The following is a 15,868-nucleotide window of genomic DNA, read 5'->3' as shown; positions in this document are numbered from 1 at the left end:
AAATTTGTGTATATATGTATATATATGTCAAATTTCTCACTCTGCCTTTGAATATTCAAACTTACACTTCTTATCTGCCAAAGAATCTGAACTGTCTCTTAAGCCACAGCAATCTGCATTAAGATATTTTATAAACTGTAAAAGAAATAATAATTACTACTGTTCTCCTTTTCTTCATCTACTTGTCTTTACAAAGACAAACTGCACCTACATTGCATCAGGTTAAAATCCACTTCTGCCGAGAATACTTAATAAATGTAGTTCCTGTGGCAAAACATATGGGTCACAAGAATTAGAGAGAAGTTTTGTGCTGACATTCAGGCACATAGCTTTCTATTTGATATCTAATTTTTTTCTACTTTATACATCTGTATTCTTTTAATCTGTTCTTAGCATGTAATGACACTGTATTTCCTCATTAGACACTCAATTCTGGTCCCACTAAGCCAATGCAAGAACTGTTGACACACTGTGCTTTCTCCTCACACCTTGGTTTGCCTCAGTTACTACAGGATGCTTTTTTTCAGAGAGAATCTATAACTGTACAACAAGAAAAAGTTTCATTATCTTTCATTGCTCCACAGATATTTTCAATGTCCGATAATATATATATAATTTATATAATAATATAATAATAATATTATTAATATTTTATATTAATAATTGCACAAGAAAACTATAGTTTAAAAAGGGGTAAGCAAATTCCTATTCTTGAGCTATAATACAAAGCTCAGCTATCAAACTATGCATTCCCTATGTTATGAAGTACTTTCATTGCACCTTACTTTCCAAAGCACGGACTTTTCCACAGGGCATTTTCTTGCAATAGTCTGGATGGGAAATACTGTTCCTTTTTGGAGAGACTCCTCACCTCAGTATCTACAATTGATATTCTGTTTACTGTGATACCTGAACAAATATTGCTGTTCAAACAGTTGAATGTATGATACGATAACATAAAACCAACAAAAAAAAGCTGTGGAAAAAGATATTCAGTCAATTAAAGAAGTAAACTGACAATGTTGCTTCTAGTCCTCCAACCATCTTTTAAAGCTGCTATTTTAATTGCATATACTCGAGGTTGGAAAAAATAAATTAGATTTATTAGAAATAGATTTATTGATATAGAGAGATCTTACAATTGCAGGTTTATCTGAAAAGAAGCTAAGTTAGTTTTAAGAAATTATATTATTAAATTTGAATCCTTTACTCCAAGTGAACTCTTTAAGAGGCTACAGAGCTGACTTGCTTTATGTCAATTTATATGAGGTAGACAATGAACACTATTATGCATTCAAACAGTCTCATTAAAAAAACAGGATTATCCACCTGAGGAAGGCTTGGTACACACACAGTGCTTGCAAAATTTAACATATAAAGCGGCAAAGTCCAAAGAAATAAAGCCCAAAAAATTCTAATAACATGAGTAATGATTTGGAGTAATAAATTTTGAGTAATTTATATTCATATACTTCTATCTTTACCTGTGCCAGTAACAAGTTTCATCTGTTCTTTTCATTATATTTTTCTACAGGACCAAAAACAATGACTTGGGAAACCAATGGACAAATGACACAACTAGGTTGTGACAGACCTATAGTATTGCCACACACAGCTTTTGGCCATCACTTTTCCAAGAAATGAGCAGAAGAGTCTGAGTATCCAAGCTCCTCAACTCCACTGCTGCACATAGGCTTTGGCATCATTTCAGGGTGCGAACTGTTGGGGCTGGGGACACTGTCTCCTCTCATGCATCATCATTCTTCTGAGGGAGATTGTTCATGTCAAGTATGCATCAGCAAGGGCCTAAAGATCTCTGAAATATCCCACCCATTTGTATAGAATAAAAATTATGCATTGTACCATACTGTAGTGCACAATGACCAGCCAGCTTTGGTTTCAGTCTGTAATAAACTGGTTAAGTCACTTCCATGTCTAGTCCAGACAGACCACATAAAGATCCATCTTGTACACCTCTGCATTCCAGAGTTCATTCTGTGATACAGCTATACCTTGCATTTAATTTGTTCTTGTGAAAGCTCTCTTAGGTTTAGCTTTTCCAGGGGTTTTTTTGTTGTTTGTTGGGTGGGTTTTTTTTGTTACAGTATGGTATGTTTGTTTGAATTTCAGATGGTGTAAACTACCTTCACAAAGCTTAACCTGTCATTTCCCCCACACCCTAGAAGGCAGTTTGGATTTGTAAAAACACGTTTCTTCAAGGTTTGCCAGTAATGGGATGAGGAAGTTCACAGCAGCTGAAAACAGACACTGGAGTCAGGAATCAATAGCTAAAGGTCAGATCACAGCAAGCACGTGAGAAACAGCTCTAGAATTTGTGCTTTCGTGTAACATGAAATCCAATCCATTTGCTTTCACACCCCCACCGCTGCCTTAACCTTGTTTTCAGCAATCCATATCACCCCAAATTGTTTTCTGTCAAAGTCTGCAGCTCTCTCGTAAATCTATCACCTGCTGTGGCATTCATTGGAGTGAACACAAACAACATGTCCTGATGCACATTTAATTCTCAGAAACGACAGGAAACTGAATTTTCGTGACAACTGTCTGAAGTGCAGGCCAGAATGAAATGTCAATATTTAACAGCTAACACTGTAACACTAGCTGTGTATACATGATCTCACTAACCATAAAACTTAATGTACTCAATATACTCTTCCTTCAAAGTACTGGTTACTTACTTTGCCTGCACTGCAAAGCACAGACGTAATTTTGTCAAATTCAGCCCAACTTCCACATAGTTCCCCAAATTCCTCTTGCCATATTTAAGAGAAAAATCATGGAAAGGATTCAGGCTGGAGAAGTTCATGGAAAACTGCCTCCTGTGGGAGGGCCCCCAGGCTGGAGCAGAGGAAGAGTGTGAGGAGTACTCCCCTGGAGGAAGAGGGAGTGGCAGAGACAATGTGTGACCAACTGACCACAGGTCTGATTTCCAGTCCCCTGTACTGTCAGGGTGGATGAAGGAGAGAAAATCAGGAATGAAGTTGAGCACAGGAAGAAGGGAGAAGTGGGAAGGAAAATGTTTGAAGTTTTGGTTTATTTCTCATTATCCTACTCTGATATGATTGGTAATAAATCCATTTTCCCCTTGTCAAGTCTGCTTTATCTGTGATGGTAATTGGTGAGTGATCTCTCCCTGTCCTTATCTTGACCCATGAGCCTTTTGTTCTATTTTCTGTCCCCTGTCCAGATGAGGAGGGGAGTGACAGGGTGGCTGTGGTTGGCTGGAGGCCAGAGTCAACCTACCACACCCATCACCACTGCAGAGCCATTTAATGGCTCAGATTTCCTGGCGTATTCCTCAAACTGAACTTACTGAGCTCTTGCACTAACTGTACTCTCCTCCTGTGCTCATATTTATTAAATGTATAGTGTTTTCACTACTAATCACTCCCATGTTTTCTCTCTCAGCCAGAATTCTGAAAATAGAAGTAGCTACTGAATATTTTAAAAATCAAAGGTTATCAGGTCTCTCACAGAATTTTAACTCTAGGACAGATTGATTTTGACAGTTTCACTGAAAAACCAGCACCTTCTCATAGAAGTAAAGGCTCCTTTTTGAAAAAATATGCTTACATCACTGACTAAGGGCAGCCCTCCAATCTCACGTACAGAGGAGAATTCCTCTTATAAATATTACAGAGAAAGCAAAAGTTCAATGTTTTGAATGTGCACTGATTAGCAGAAATGAAAATAGGGATACTGAAAAATTACCATTCTATATACATACATGTATATATATTCCTATACTAAAAAAAACAACTGGAAGGTGAAATAAGTAAACAAGACAGATGTATACATTTTTGTAAACCTTAAATGACACTACAAACCATTAAACATAGCAACTGAATTTCAGAAGGAAGTAAAATATTCTCATGAAACAAAAACACCACGCCCTTGATTCTTAATGTGGAATTTGTTACCTGAATCAAAACTTGTAGTATTTATTGTAAAACTTATATAAAATCAGTATTTAAATATAAATCATATGGTACCTGATGGGTCGATTTTCTTTACTATCAAAGAGTGAAAAGATTACTTCCAGTTCCTCTCCCAGATTGGAGCACATTAAACTCTTCATCTGAACAAAAAGATGGTGGCTGCTAGCTGGTACTGGTGTGTCTTTTTTTCGATGGCGATGTTCCATCTAAAAATATCACAAAAACAGTGACCAGTTTGAGTCAATTATAAAATTCTCAAAACAAAAAGAGGTAAAATATGTAATGTAGAACTACTTTCTTATTCCAAATTAGTATTTTTTTAAAAATTTAATACTAACTTGTATTTTTTCCTTTCTCTTTTTTTTTCTTTTGCATCTGAGAAGGAAAACACAGGGAATTTACTTTCCCAGTGTTACACTTCATCATAGTTATCTTTAGGTGAAAAACAGTAATCTCTAGAAGTTTATTTTTTTTTACTCTGAAAGTGTGAAGCCACTTTAAAGCTTTGTGCTATAACAACATAGTATTTCTTAGCTGGTTTAAACAGTTAATGATCTGATATTACAGTATTCAAACACATTAAAAAATGCTTTCGCAGAAGACTAAATGCCAGTATTTTAAACTGGGGAAAAGCAATCATACCCACATTTTATGATCTCTGGCAAACTGCTTTATACAAGCTAATAAATTGTCTTGATTTGATGTCACAGTTTATATCTTCTGCATTTTAGTCATCCATTAAGAGAAGGACAATATTAAGTTGTACTATGCCTCTCTTACATTGTAACAAAAATAATTTAAAATAGCAATCTTTCTAAGCTACATAATTTTCATACTGAGGTTATCTTTTTTCCCCCTTTTTGTTTTTCAAAGTACACTCCATGAGTGTCATTACTAGTTTTCTGGCATCTTTTTCCTCTCTATGTTTCTTTTATTATTAATGTTTTCTCACCATATTTCATCTAGTGCTTCAACAGGATTCCATAATATTACATATCACTTTGAAATTACTCAAAGGTATTCTAGCACAAAGAATTTACTATTAGTCTTGACACTACAGGTCAACAATACAAGTAAAATACAACTTAAAATTATTTCAAAAATACAAAATTATTTCAGATCCACAAAAAATTGTAGCAATGATTTTTTTGTGGGGTTTGTACTTAAATACAAAAGTTATTATAGATAAAATTCAGCTTAAATACAAGCTTAGTCTTAAGCACATAAGGCTCAGAACTGTGTATCTGTAACAGCTGCAGTACTTAAATATGTGCCAAAGCCTATATAAATGAATTGGCAAGTTTTTTTAGACCTTGCTGGATATTTGATCAGAAGAAATATCAGTGCTGGTTTTAGTAAATCAAGATGGGTTTTTACACCCAAAGGAAAGCTTTCTTATGCAATTTAATTGCTATTTACATGAATATATTAGAAAATACCAAGAGCCCAGTATGATTAATTGAGGCAATATTATACCATTATTATATTTCCACAGAGCTTATCTAGACAGGCTCATAAGCCAGGTAAAGCTCTAATGATAAAGAGTCCCATAAGCTTTTATTAATGATTAAATTAATATTAACATTTTAACATAATTTTAAAGGTATATCAGAAACCAAAACTTTTAACAAATAACATTTAAGCTAAGCATGTGTGCATGGACAAATTTGATATCAAATCAAAGAATTTTATACAGAGATGAAATAGCTGTTCAAAAAAATTCTTTCCTTACAGTAAAACTCACTACATTGTGAAATGCCAATTTATTGTATCAAAAAAGGTACTTTTGGTTAAATAGAAGAGTGGCCATCAAACTATCAACACATAATTTGATGGCAAAAGTACCAAATATTACATTCACATACCAGCCTGTAGAGCTCTGTAATGCTGATCTCTTCAGGATCTACCATAGCATATTCTTTTCTTGGAACTAAGTCAAGTCCCAGTTGTCTGTATGAGAAATGAAATAACAGTAAGTAGTTTCTACTTTCAAAAGAAAAGAATTAGCACTGCATGTGTTTGTTGTTTATTCCAATAAATAATGCACATGATAATTGGTACTCTACAATTAGTTGGCTTTAGATTTATTTTGGTGTATTTTGGCTGTAACCAGCATTCACATTTGACTCATTCCCTTTCTCCACTTTGCAACATTAATAGAATGTTTTCCCACAATTTTTAAATCTGTTTCACATAGTGGACAACGTGCAGTGGACATTGTCCTTTGTACTATTCTGAACATTTCAGTGTGAATGCACTAGTGCTGTCAATTTGAATAACAACCACGGAAAAGAAGATAAAAAGAAAATCCATCAAATGCCAAAACATGAGCTTATTTTCAGTTTGGAGTGGATGGTATCAAAGATGCTTGCTTGTATTCCATGAACAAAATACGGAAATGAGCTTGAATCAACAGGAATACAATTTATTTCCAGCACAGCAGTAAGCAATAATGTTTAAGAATGCATAAGGACATGAAGGCAGTCATGCTGAATTTAAGAAAATTCAAAAGATTATAAAGTTTTTCAAAAATGTGTTTTAAAGAGCAGGAACTCTTTGTGTCAAAAACCTTCACATTTAATTCCTTTCAGTTACTGCAAAATTCTAAGCAGACAAGTAATCATACACATTTAGTTACAGCCCTTTCACTCTGTTAGGTGTTTATGCTTTCAGACAGCTGTAGAAACCCTGGAAATTCAGTTAATTCTACTACTGAATATTGCTTCCTTTAGTTAGCATTTAGCTGTATAAATATATGCTAAAGAAGAGACTTTGGAAACAGCACCTAAATGCTAGAGGGCGTTTTAACCATTTTCTTGCTTATAAAAAAGGTAAGATAATACAATTTGCGTTAGCTCATTTCAGTTATTCAAATTAAAGAAAGATGCAGAGCGCAGTAGCTGGATGTATGTTAGAGATGCCCAAGTAGAAACTAAATTGTGTGACCAAGTTAAAAAAGAAGCAATGTCAACCAACAGAGTTTCAGTTAGAACACAAAGCCCTGCTAAATGCATCATCTAGGCATCATGTGTATTAAAAAGATGTAAAATGCTGCTTCAGATATTCCAATGCAATTGGAATAAGTACTATCTTAAAGACAGTACTACTGGTACATAAATTATACTGATATAAAAAGCAGAATAAAACACTAAGCCACTTTTCACTGTTAAAACATAGTGGACATAAAAACAATGAAGGAGAAAGTCCATTAAAAACAGGCAACACTTACTAGAAATTTGTTCTTTACTTCACCATTCTACAATCAGTCTAAAGAAGTGGCTTTACAATTTTATTACATTTGATTTATTTATATTCACTCACTCGTTGCCCCAGTCCAGACGAGCAGTGATGTGTCGCTTGACGTCCTTCATTCGATCGTGGGTGAGATGGCCAACAAGCACCTGCCTTCGCAGGTCCAGGATTTCATTCATTATATGCCACAGCCGGTGAAAGAGATCCCCCTCATTCCTCTGTGAGATAAAAATATGATTGCCCCTACATTATCTGATAATCAGGATATCGCCTTATAAACTGATAATCCTAATAAATACATACCTGATGAGGAAATTAGGAAAACCCCTTTTTCCCCTTACTTAGTCTTTTATTCCCCATCACACTGTGACCATTTTACTTGCATGTGAGTGTGTGCATATAAAATAATTTCAGACCTGGACACAGACCTTGTCTATGCTCCACACCCATCCCAATATTCCATTCCAATTCCTTGTCTCTCTCACATTAACCTACTCTAATGTACATGACAGGTATGACAAAAATTCAACAATAAATGTTCATGTGTTGCATGACGCAGCATTGTTTTACTCCAAGAGTATGTTCATTCTGTGCTGCTGCCTCATCCAAACTGAATATATAATCTATATTTCAAGACTATTTGAACTCATACACATTAGGGGTAGAAAAAGCAATAGCTCTGAGCAGTCAAACTCTGAACCACAGTGTTAATTTGTTTTAACTTTCCATTGCATTGATATAACTCTACACACTACCATCTAATCATAAATAAATAGTATCATATAGACAGAATCTTGTCCAGACAGTTCTTCTTTATCTAATTGCGAAGTAGCAGAAAATATGTGAACATGACTGCTTTGAAACCACATCCTCCTACTCTAATTATATACCAGCTGTGGGCATAACAGTTTCCCATAAATGAACCTCTGTTCTGGAAAAATCTATTAACTCTTCCTTCACTAATTCTAAGTAGTTTTACATCTTTTGTTGAGAACCTTTAACTTGAGAAAATTACTACAACCTCCATCTACATGATTCATCACACAAAGTTGAAAAAACACTCCTGTTAAGATTTGTTCTATTAATTCTTGCCAAAAGCCCTAAGAACATTTCCCTTTCCCTTCTTCCTATGAATAAAAGGCATAAAAATAAAGTTCAGCTAGTTCTCTTGCATAAGTTAAACCTAAAATTAATTCAGAAGTACCATTACTCTCCATCAACAACTGTTATAATCCAAGCACTCTGAAAAATTGCAATTTGATAAATCCGCTCTTTTTACTTCACAGTCATTCACTTCAAAAGCTCACTAAAAGGGCATTAATTTATTGTTTGTCTTGGCTTTCTGTCTGGAAAAGAAGAAAACCAGGGTAATTTTGAACATGCAATAACAACAGCAGTGAAGAAAAATGTTGCCAAAAAGAGAAACAACTGCTGTGACAAGAGGGAAATATGAACATTATAAGTAAAAGAAAACCAAGGGAAAAAACTCATAGAGAGAGCCCTTGAATTAGAAACAAGAGACAAAAAGGACTTCGTAGGAACATTATAGAAACCTATACTGATAATATGTTTTCACAATTTTCAATCAGACACTAGTATATAGAGCTTTCATTTCTGCAGTCAAAAAACCAAATTGAACAGTAATTCAGGTGCATCTTTGGTCCTGGTATCTGATAAGTTCTACTGAAGTATATTATTGTTATTCACGTGAATACAAGAGACATGTTAATAACACTATGAAGCTCAAAATAAGATTTGAAGGTATGAGTAAAACAATTAAAAAACAAACTGAATGCTTTGGGGTTTTTTTATGAAATATATACTTCAACCAAACCAGAGCATCTAAACAACAGTGCACCTTTTGAGATGACGTTAAATCAAAGCAATATTATTAAGGGTACTTACCACATAGAGTTGTTTCCACATTGCTCCCCAGTCTCTTAGAGTTGATGTCATTTCTGTAATAACAGAATCTTCTGTTGGAATAACCATTTCAAATTGTCTGTAACATGCAGAAGAACACATGATATTGCACAAGCATTACTAATCCCATTGCAGTTACTAATATGTGGACTTCCTACTGCCAACAGTGATGTCTGTCAACCTACATGAGTGCTCCTTCAGACCATGACACTTTTTACTTGTAGATTTATTTAATCCCAATGGAAAAAGTTTGGGTGAAAATAGTTTAATCCCCATGCAAAGTCTTGGCCCTAGAGAAGTCAAGGTGAATTGTTTTTTACTATGAGATAAGCATATAAAAAACTACTTTCACAGCAGAATAAATCCCATCGTTTCCAAAGGGATCTTGACACTTCAGCTTTTCATGCCTGGATTACTTTTTTCATGATATCTTGTCTCTCTCACTAAATTAACATAACAATGTGACAGCTCTTGGCCATGATGTGCAGTAGGGAACATGGTCTGAATGGGAAACTAACTAACAGAGGAAATAGAGGCAACAACAGTTGAAATCCATGCAAGTACTGTCATGGTGTCCACTAACAAAAATTATTCTGCCTTTAAACTTTATTCTATTGTGATGGCTTACAATTTTGCTTCACTGAACCTTCAGTTTTAGCTACAACTTTAAAAGGAGAAAAGGATCCTAGGGCAAGACAAACCACATGTGGCTGTAACTTCATAGCGGACAACAGGGAGTTTAACAGTAATGTGGGGACATTTTCACCTCTGAGAATGAAAATTGTTTTAATATTATTACAGTCTTCATCATTATTTCCGCTCATCGTGAATAATGGATCTCCAACACACTCACTCATGTTCCCAAAACAAAGGTCACTTCATGTTCAGGCATCCATCTATTATGAGAAATGTCCTTACCTAAACAGTTTTCAAACTGTTTTGTATCAGTTATCTACTAATAAATCCAAAAAAAGAATACAATATGAACTATTACAAATTAAGCAAAACTGAAAAAAAATTTAAGATCACTGACAATTTTTTAAAGTTTTAAATTTTTAAAAGTGATACCATAAAGATATCAAGTTTTATATTAAAAAAATCAGTGTTTTTTAAAGTCAGACAACTTGAATTCCAAAACAAAATTTTAAAACTAATTTTAACCAATGATTCTGGTTTTTATCAACTCTTCTAAATGTGAAAAGACATCAGCTGCTGTCAAAAATAAGTATTGGCTCTCCATCACCCGAAGAAAAGAAGTAAAGGAAAAAGTTTCTCTATTCATTTACAGGTTTAGCAATATCTTTTGCCATTTAACTGATACATTATTTTACCCATTTTTGTAAAATGGCAACCGGTAGAGCTACTGCCCTCAAAGAAAACAGCTAATCTTAAACAGCAGTTTAAAAGACAGCTTATGTACAGAATAATTTCTTCAAATTAAGGCAATGTTATTTTCAAGCCAAATTTAACATAACTGTTTCCCCTTTGCTCTAGACGATATAGAATGATATTCCCAATTGCATTCAGTGTCTTTTCTAGATACAGCATTCCAATTTTATGACCATGCAGGAGTATCAGGTTAGCTAAACACAACCATTTCAAGTCATCTGGCTGTAAGCTGAAGATATCATAACATAACTACATTATTTACTTTATAAGCAAAAGATTTTTTGGTACAAGTAACTGACCATGTTTAAATATTTGAAATTAGAATATTTCACACGTACCCTTTGTTCTTAACACATGCATTCTTCAAGTGAATGTAGTTAGATGGAAATATACCCTGAAAAATAAAAAAGTTTAGGTAAAAAAAGTCCTTTTACATGAGTTTGCCGTTCCATTTACTATCATTCAATATGCAAATGCATACTGAATTCAAAGTCCTCCAAATAATTAACAAAAAACACACACAAAGAAAGAATGCAATAAATACTCAGTATAGCTCTAACAGGAACTAAAATGCCATATTCAGTAGAGTTTAAAATCTTCAATACTTCAGAAAATTAGAAGATAAACACACATAGAACATGCAGAAAATTGTTGAGAGCTCCCTTATGGCAGACTGTTTTATTAATTATTCCTACCTTGATAAGAAACAGAACAGCTGTGGAGGATACTGTCTTATCCACCACATCTTAAAAACAAAGATTTTCAGACAGGGATTTTTAAAATTGAGCAGATTAAATGAAGTTAACAATATTCAATAAAAATAAAGTCAAGTAAATAAAATCAAAATGGAGTCTAATTTGGTGGCTACTCTGCCTGCAGTGCACAGGAAAGTTGTGGTAGATTCCTGTCACAGAGCCTGTGTCTGCCAGGACACAGTTTCCCAGTTGTTTAGGGGCTTTCCACCATGCTGGTGAACACTCAGCACTGCTGCAACAGTCCCACTCTCTTGCAACACACTTGCCTGCACAAATCAGAATGAGCAAAATAAAGCAAGCTCCAAGCCTCTGGCTGGGAAGATAATACACTACAGCTCATGAAGTGAGAGAAAATGCATATATGGTCTCTTCATAATAGGCACAGCTGCATACAGCTTTCCTTTGTGATGATGGTGTCCCATTTTCTTTTCACATAACCATTAGACCTTCAACAAAACCAAATCTACTCTGTAGAGGCAACTACCCTTTTAAATGCTCCTACTCCTCTGTAATGCAAAGTAGTTCAGGGGAGCATCTCCCAAGGACAGTAGGACATACAGCCCGGCAGGTGTAACAATATGTCAGGGATGCAGATGCACCCTTGCTGCACACCAGCTGCCACAGATAACTTCCAGTGTCAAAGCTGGCAGAATAACAAGGGAAGAATCTTGACAGAGCAATACCAATAACAAGAGGAGGTACAAGGCGCTCTTATGACTTTACTCTTGGAGAGACTCCCTTCAAAAATCCAAATCAGAAAACTGTTTGCATTCTCACTAGGAAAAGAGAGAATTTATATCTCATCTCTTCACACATCAAGTCATGTTTAGAAAACCTATTCATAACTTCCATCCCACATTTAACAGACCACAAAGCAAGACTGACAGCAAGCATGTGGTGAGAATTGCAACAAAAGACACAAAAGATGCAATAACAAACCACAACTGCTCATGTCTTATAAATCAAACTGTAATATACATCAATGAGGTCAAAGTAGTAAACATAAAATTTGATTCTGTGGCTAAATTTATTGTTTGAATTGACCTTCTGTATAAAGAAAGGAAATTTATGTGATTAGAGACCACAGGCCTTGGCACAAAAGGCCAACGACTTGATATGAGCCCCTAGAAACCTCTCAAAATTATTGTGTATGTGCTTTTTTTGCAGCTGAAGAATCTTAGAAATGAGGACAGAAAAAGAAGAGCAAAGCTTACAATGCAAGTTAAAGAATCAACAGATAATTTAAGACCTTTCTTTCTCAAGAAAAACAAAATCTGTACAATCCCAGAGGCAAGACAACAGGAGAGATCAAGAAAATGGAAAGACAAATAAGACAAGTAAAGCTTAAACATACAACACGAACAGACACTGAAATATAAATTTCAGTAACTTTTCATGTCAGAATGTAGAAGAAATAAATCAGTGAAGTCTGGTTTAGAATACTATGCTACTATGGAAACCAAAGACTACACATCAAAGAAAACCAAAATGAACTATATATTTTACATGGCAACACATGTTTTATTCAATTGATACTCTGCATGTGGCTCCTATTCTAGCTGTCTCCACTGGCTGCTCTAAATTAATTTATAGCATCAAGAAAAACAGGCACAGTTTAACCAACTTTTCCGACAGTGTTTACAATTTGTTATCTCAGTAGTCTTTTCCCTTCAACTTAGCTTCCTCTGAGTGGAAAATCTAAAATTTGGAAATGAAAGAAAATTCATCACAGCCCTGGATTTGTAAAGTGTATTATCCTAATACATAGAAGCATTTCAGAAGGGTAATCCATGTCCAAATCAAATTAAAGTAGTACCAATAATATACTTAACACTAAGCTCTGGTTTTCTTTTAAGAGTAAATATCATACACTTTCAAGCAGATTATTACCTTTTAAAAAGTAAATATACATTTTTGCCCGAGAATGCAAAATTGCAATTGACCTTTACCTTAAGATTGGGGTTTTTTAAGGCAAATCCTCTGTACCATCCTGTGAAGAAAGCACATTTTGCTTTTTAAAGAGTGCAAATCATTTACATATGTAAAACAGATTTCATCTTTCCCTTTTGGACAGATATAACAATTCCACAGTGCTGTCAGACTGAATTAATTTAAAAGATTTTCCATATAGTGAAAGGTATTTCATTTAAACCAGTTCATATTTGGATGACTTCATTCACACAATTTCAGGAATTACTCTTTAACCCTGTACCCCTCAATGTTTCTAACAATGTAACCCAAGTCATTTCTGCACTGGACACCACAACAGTCAAAACAGAAATAGTTTCTTACTAACTAAAAACATTTACACATCATTTCTGGGCTTCAGGTTCTACATCTATCAACCACAATGCTATATAAAATTCATAATATATCTGATTCAACAGAATAGATCCTATGCCTTCTAAAAGAACATTTCTTACAAGGTTAACCATATATAAACCTGATATTATATTACAAAAAAAACCCTATATGATCCCAAATGATAAAAAAGATTAAAAATTATTTAAAAATTAATGTGTTGATTTTTAAGTGATAAGGAGGGAGATTATTAAAAGAAAATGCAACTTTATTTCTCTGACACTAGCAACAGACATTTGCTAAAATTTTATTTGCATTCTCTAGCACAAAAAAGAGGTAGAAGAGAATGCGTACACTGCTTTAAGATTTTAAAGTTGTGTTGAATTAATTTGAAAATGTCTTGATGACAGCCAGATTTCCCTCAGAAATACAAAGAAAGCAGAAGAATCATGAGAGACTTTGTCTCTGTTATAACTCTTATTGTCTGTAAATGTTTATTAAACAGAAAGATTAAATAAAAATTAATGTACTGCAAATTAATTATTTCAGAGATTAGCGCTCACTGGAACTATGGAAAAAATTAAGATGCCAAAATGTATTATATTATTGTCTTAAAAAATGTGTTACTTTAACAAAATAAATGAATATTAATGGGCTTCACATTATCAATACACAAAACTTAATTTTCACTGGAATCACCTGTGAACTCACCATCGCATTTCTCCAATATTTGAACGGTGTCTCCAATCTCCAATGATAGGCCATGTGGGACTGTCCCTCGAAAACCAGCAATTACTGAAAAATATAATATGCTTCAATTATTCACAACATTAAAATATAAATTATTCCTATTGTTAACAAAATAGTATATTACCACGAGAAGTTACATGTTAGAATGAACAGGCTTACTCAAATGTAATAAGCTGTGAAAAAAGTCAAAAGAAAGAATCATTAAGCTACTTTTATGAGCAGAATATTCAAAACACAGGACTCAGAAAGAAACCTAAACACAGCCTTATGATACATGAATGGAAAGCTTGTACTAGAGAACACTATTAGCTAGTGTAAGTACCCCGAAGGACAGAAAGTGTTTTATTCCAAATGCTTACGCTAACACACATCAGACCTCAGAATTTTGCGAGCTGAAAATGCCAGTATGTGCCAATATTTTTGTTGCCATCCATACCACTCACACACTATGAAAAGAAAACCTTACTTCACATTTGCTTTATGGATGCTATAGACCCAGCACTCCATATAATCCCAAATGTGAAGAAATGGTTAGGGGGTGGAGACCGCTAAAGCATGTCGTTCACTCCAATACATCAAGTGCACACTAAGCTTCCCCTGCAGCTTCACCGAAGCAATTGAAGGGAGGTCATGAGCTGGCACAAGAGCTACAGAAATGAGCTGGAGATAAAACATGCTTCAGAAACAAAACATCCACCAGGCAGTGATGTTCCCAAATACACACAACGGCCAAATATTAAGTCTTATATTGTTAATTCTAAAGCAATAGACAGCTATTTTTTCACTCTGAATCAAAACAGAATACCCAAAAGCCACTCAAAGAGTTCACTCCTAAAAATGCTGAAAATACATTCTAGATAGCAATTCAGCTATTCAATCCTGTTCTTCCTGTACTTGAAATGCTGAATTAAAATATTGCCTAATTCAGGCCACGAGACCAAGCAATAGTGCTTTTGATTCTCTGTATTGTAATCTTCTTTCAGAGCTGAATTTTGAAGTGGAAGAGGAAAACAGCCTATTTACCAGGGCATGATGCACAAAAAGACTTTGTAGGTAACATCAGTCTTACTGCTGTCAAATACCTACCCATCTAGACAGGAAACCCCAAATCTCATAAGAAAAAAAGAAATCCCACTAACTGAGAGGGATGACAAGAAAATGTCACATAAAAAAGCCAAGAAGATATGCATATATGCAAGGACATATATACACTCTTGCCTGCTGTAGGAAGTCTACCCTGCCACAAGCAGACACTACACTCAAACACAACATAACCTGTCATCCACCATCTGTGCCTGCCACACTGTTCATCAAAGGCAGCAGGAGAGATTCTGTCAGCAACCACAGAAACTGAAAATTCATTTGTGAATCTTCAGAAGAAAGTTCCAGATTTTAAGAGTAAACCAAGAGGATATGGTTTATGCTATAGGACAGCACGTTTAAAAATGCACAAAAAGTACTTTTTTGCCAAATCCTTTTTCAGAATGTGAAGACTTCAAAACTCATTGTATTCAGTTATCACTTCACTCATGAGAAAAT

General features: G+C 34.6%; 1 protein-coding gene across 3 annotated transcripts in view; it reads right to left on the bottom strand.

Moving 5' to 3' along the window:
- DOCK4 (dedicator of cytokinesis 4) overlaps positions 1–15,868 on the bottom strand; it is a 221,471-nt gene that overhangs the window by 126,889 nt on the left and 78,714 nt on the right. For all 3 annotated transcript variants that reach the window (XM_068189962.1, XM_068189961.1, XM_068189963.1), the window contains exons 2-8: positions 14,291–14,374; positions 13,228–13,268; positions 10,862–10,917; positions 9,117–9,213; positions 7,281–7,429; positions 5,825–5,909; positions 4,014–4,165 (exon numbers count right to left, since the gene is read on the bottom strand). In XM_068189962.1, coding sequence (XP_068046063.1) covers positions 4,014–4,165; positions 5,825–5,909; positions 7,281–7,429; positions 9,117–9,213; positions 10,862–10,917; positions 13,228–13,268; positions 14,291–14,374 — 664 coding nt within the window. The remainder of the gene's footprint in view (positions 1–4,013; positions 4,166–5,824; positions 5,910–7,280; positions 7,430–9,116; positions 9,214–10,861; positions 10,918–13,227; positions 13,269–14,290; positions 14,375–15,868) is intronic.

Source organism: Anomalospiza imberbis, chromosome 5 (assembly GCF_031753505.1).
Source record: "Anomalospiza imberbis isolate Cuckoo-Finch-1a 21T00152 chromosome 5, ASM3175350v1, whole genome shotgun sequence".
In the NCBI taxonomy this organism is placed as follows: Eukaryota; Metazoa; Chordata; class Aves; order Passeriformes; family Viduidae; genus Anomalospiza; species Anomalospiza imberbis.
This window is presented reverse-complemented; position numbering and strand designations above follow the sequence as displayed.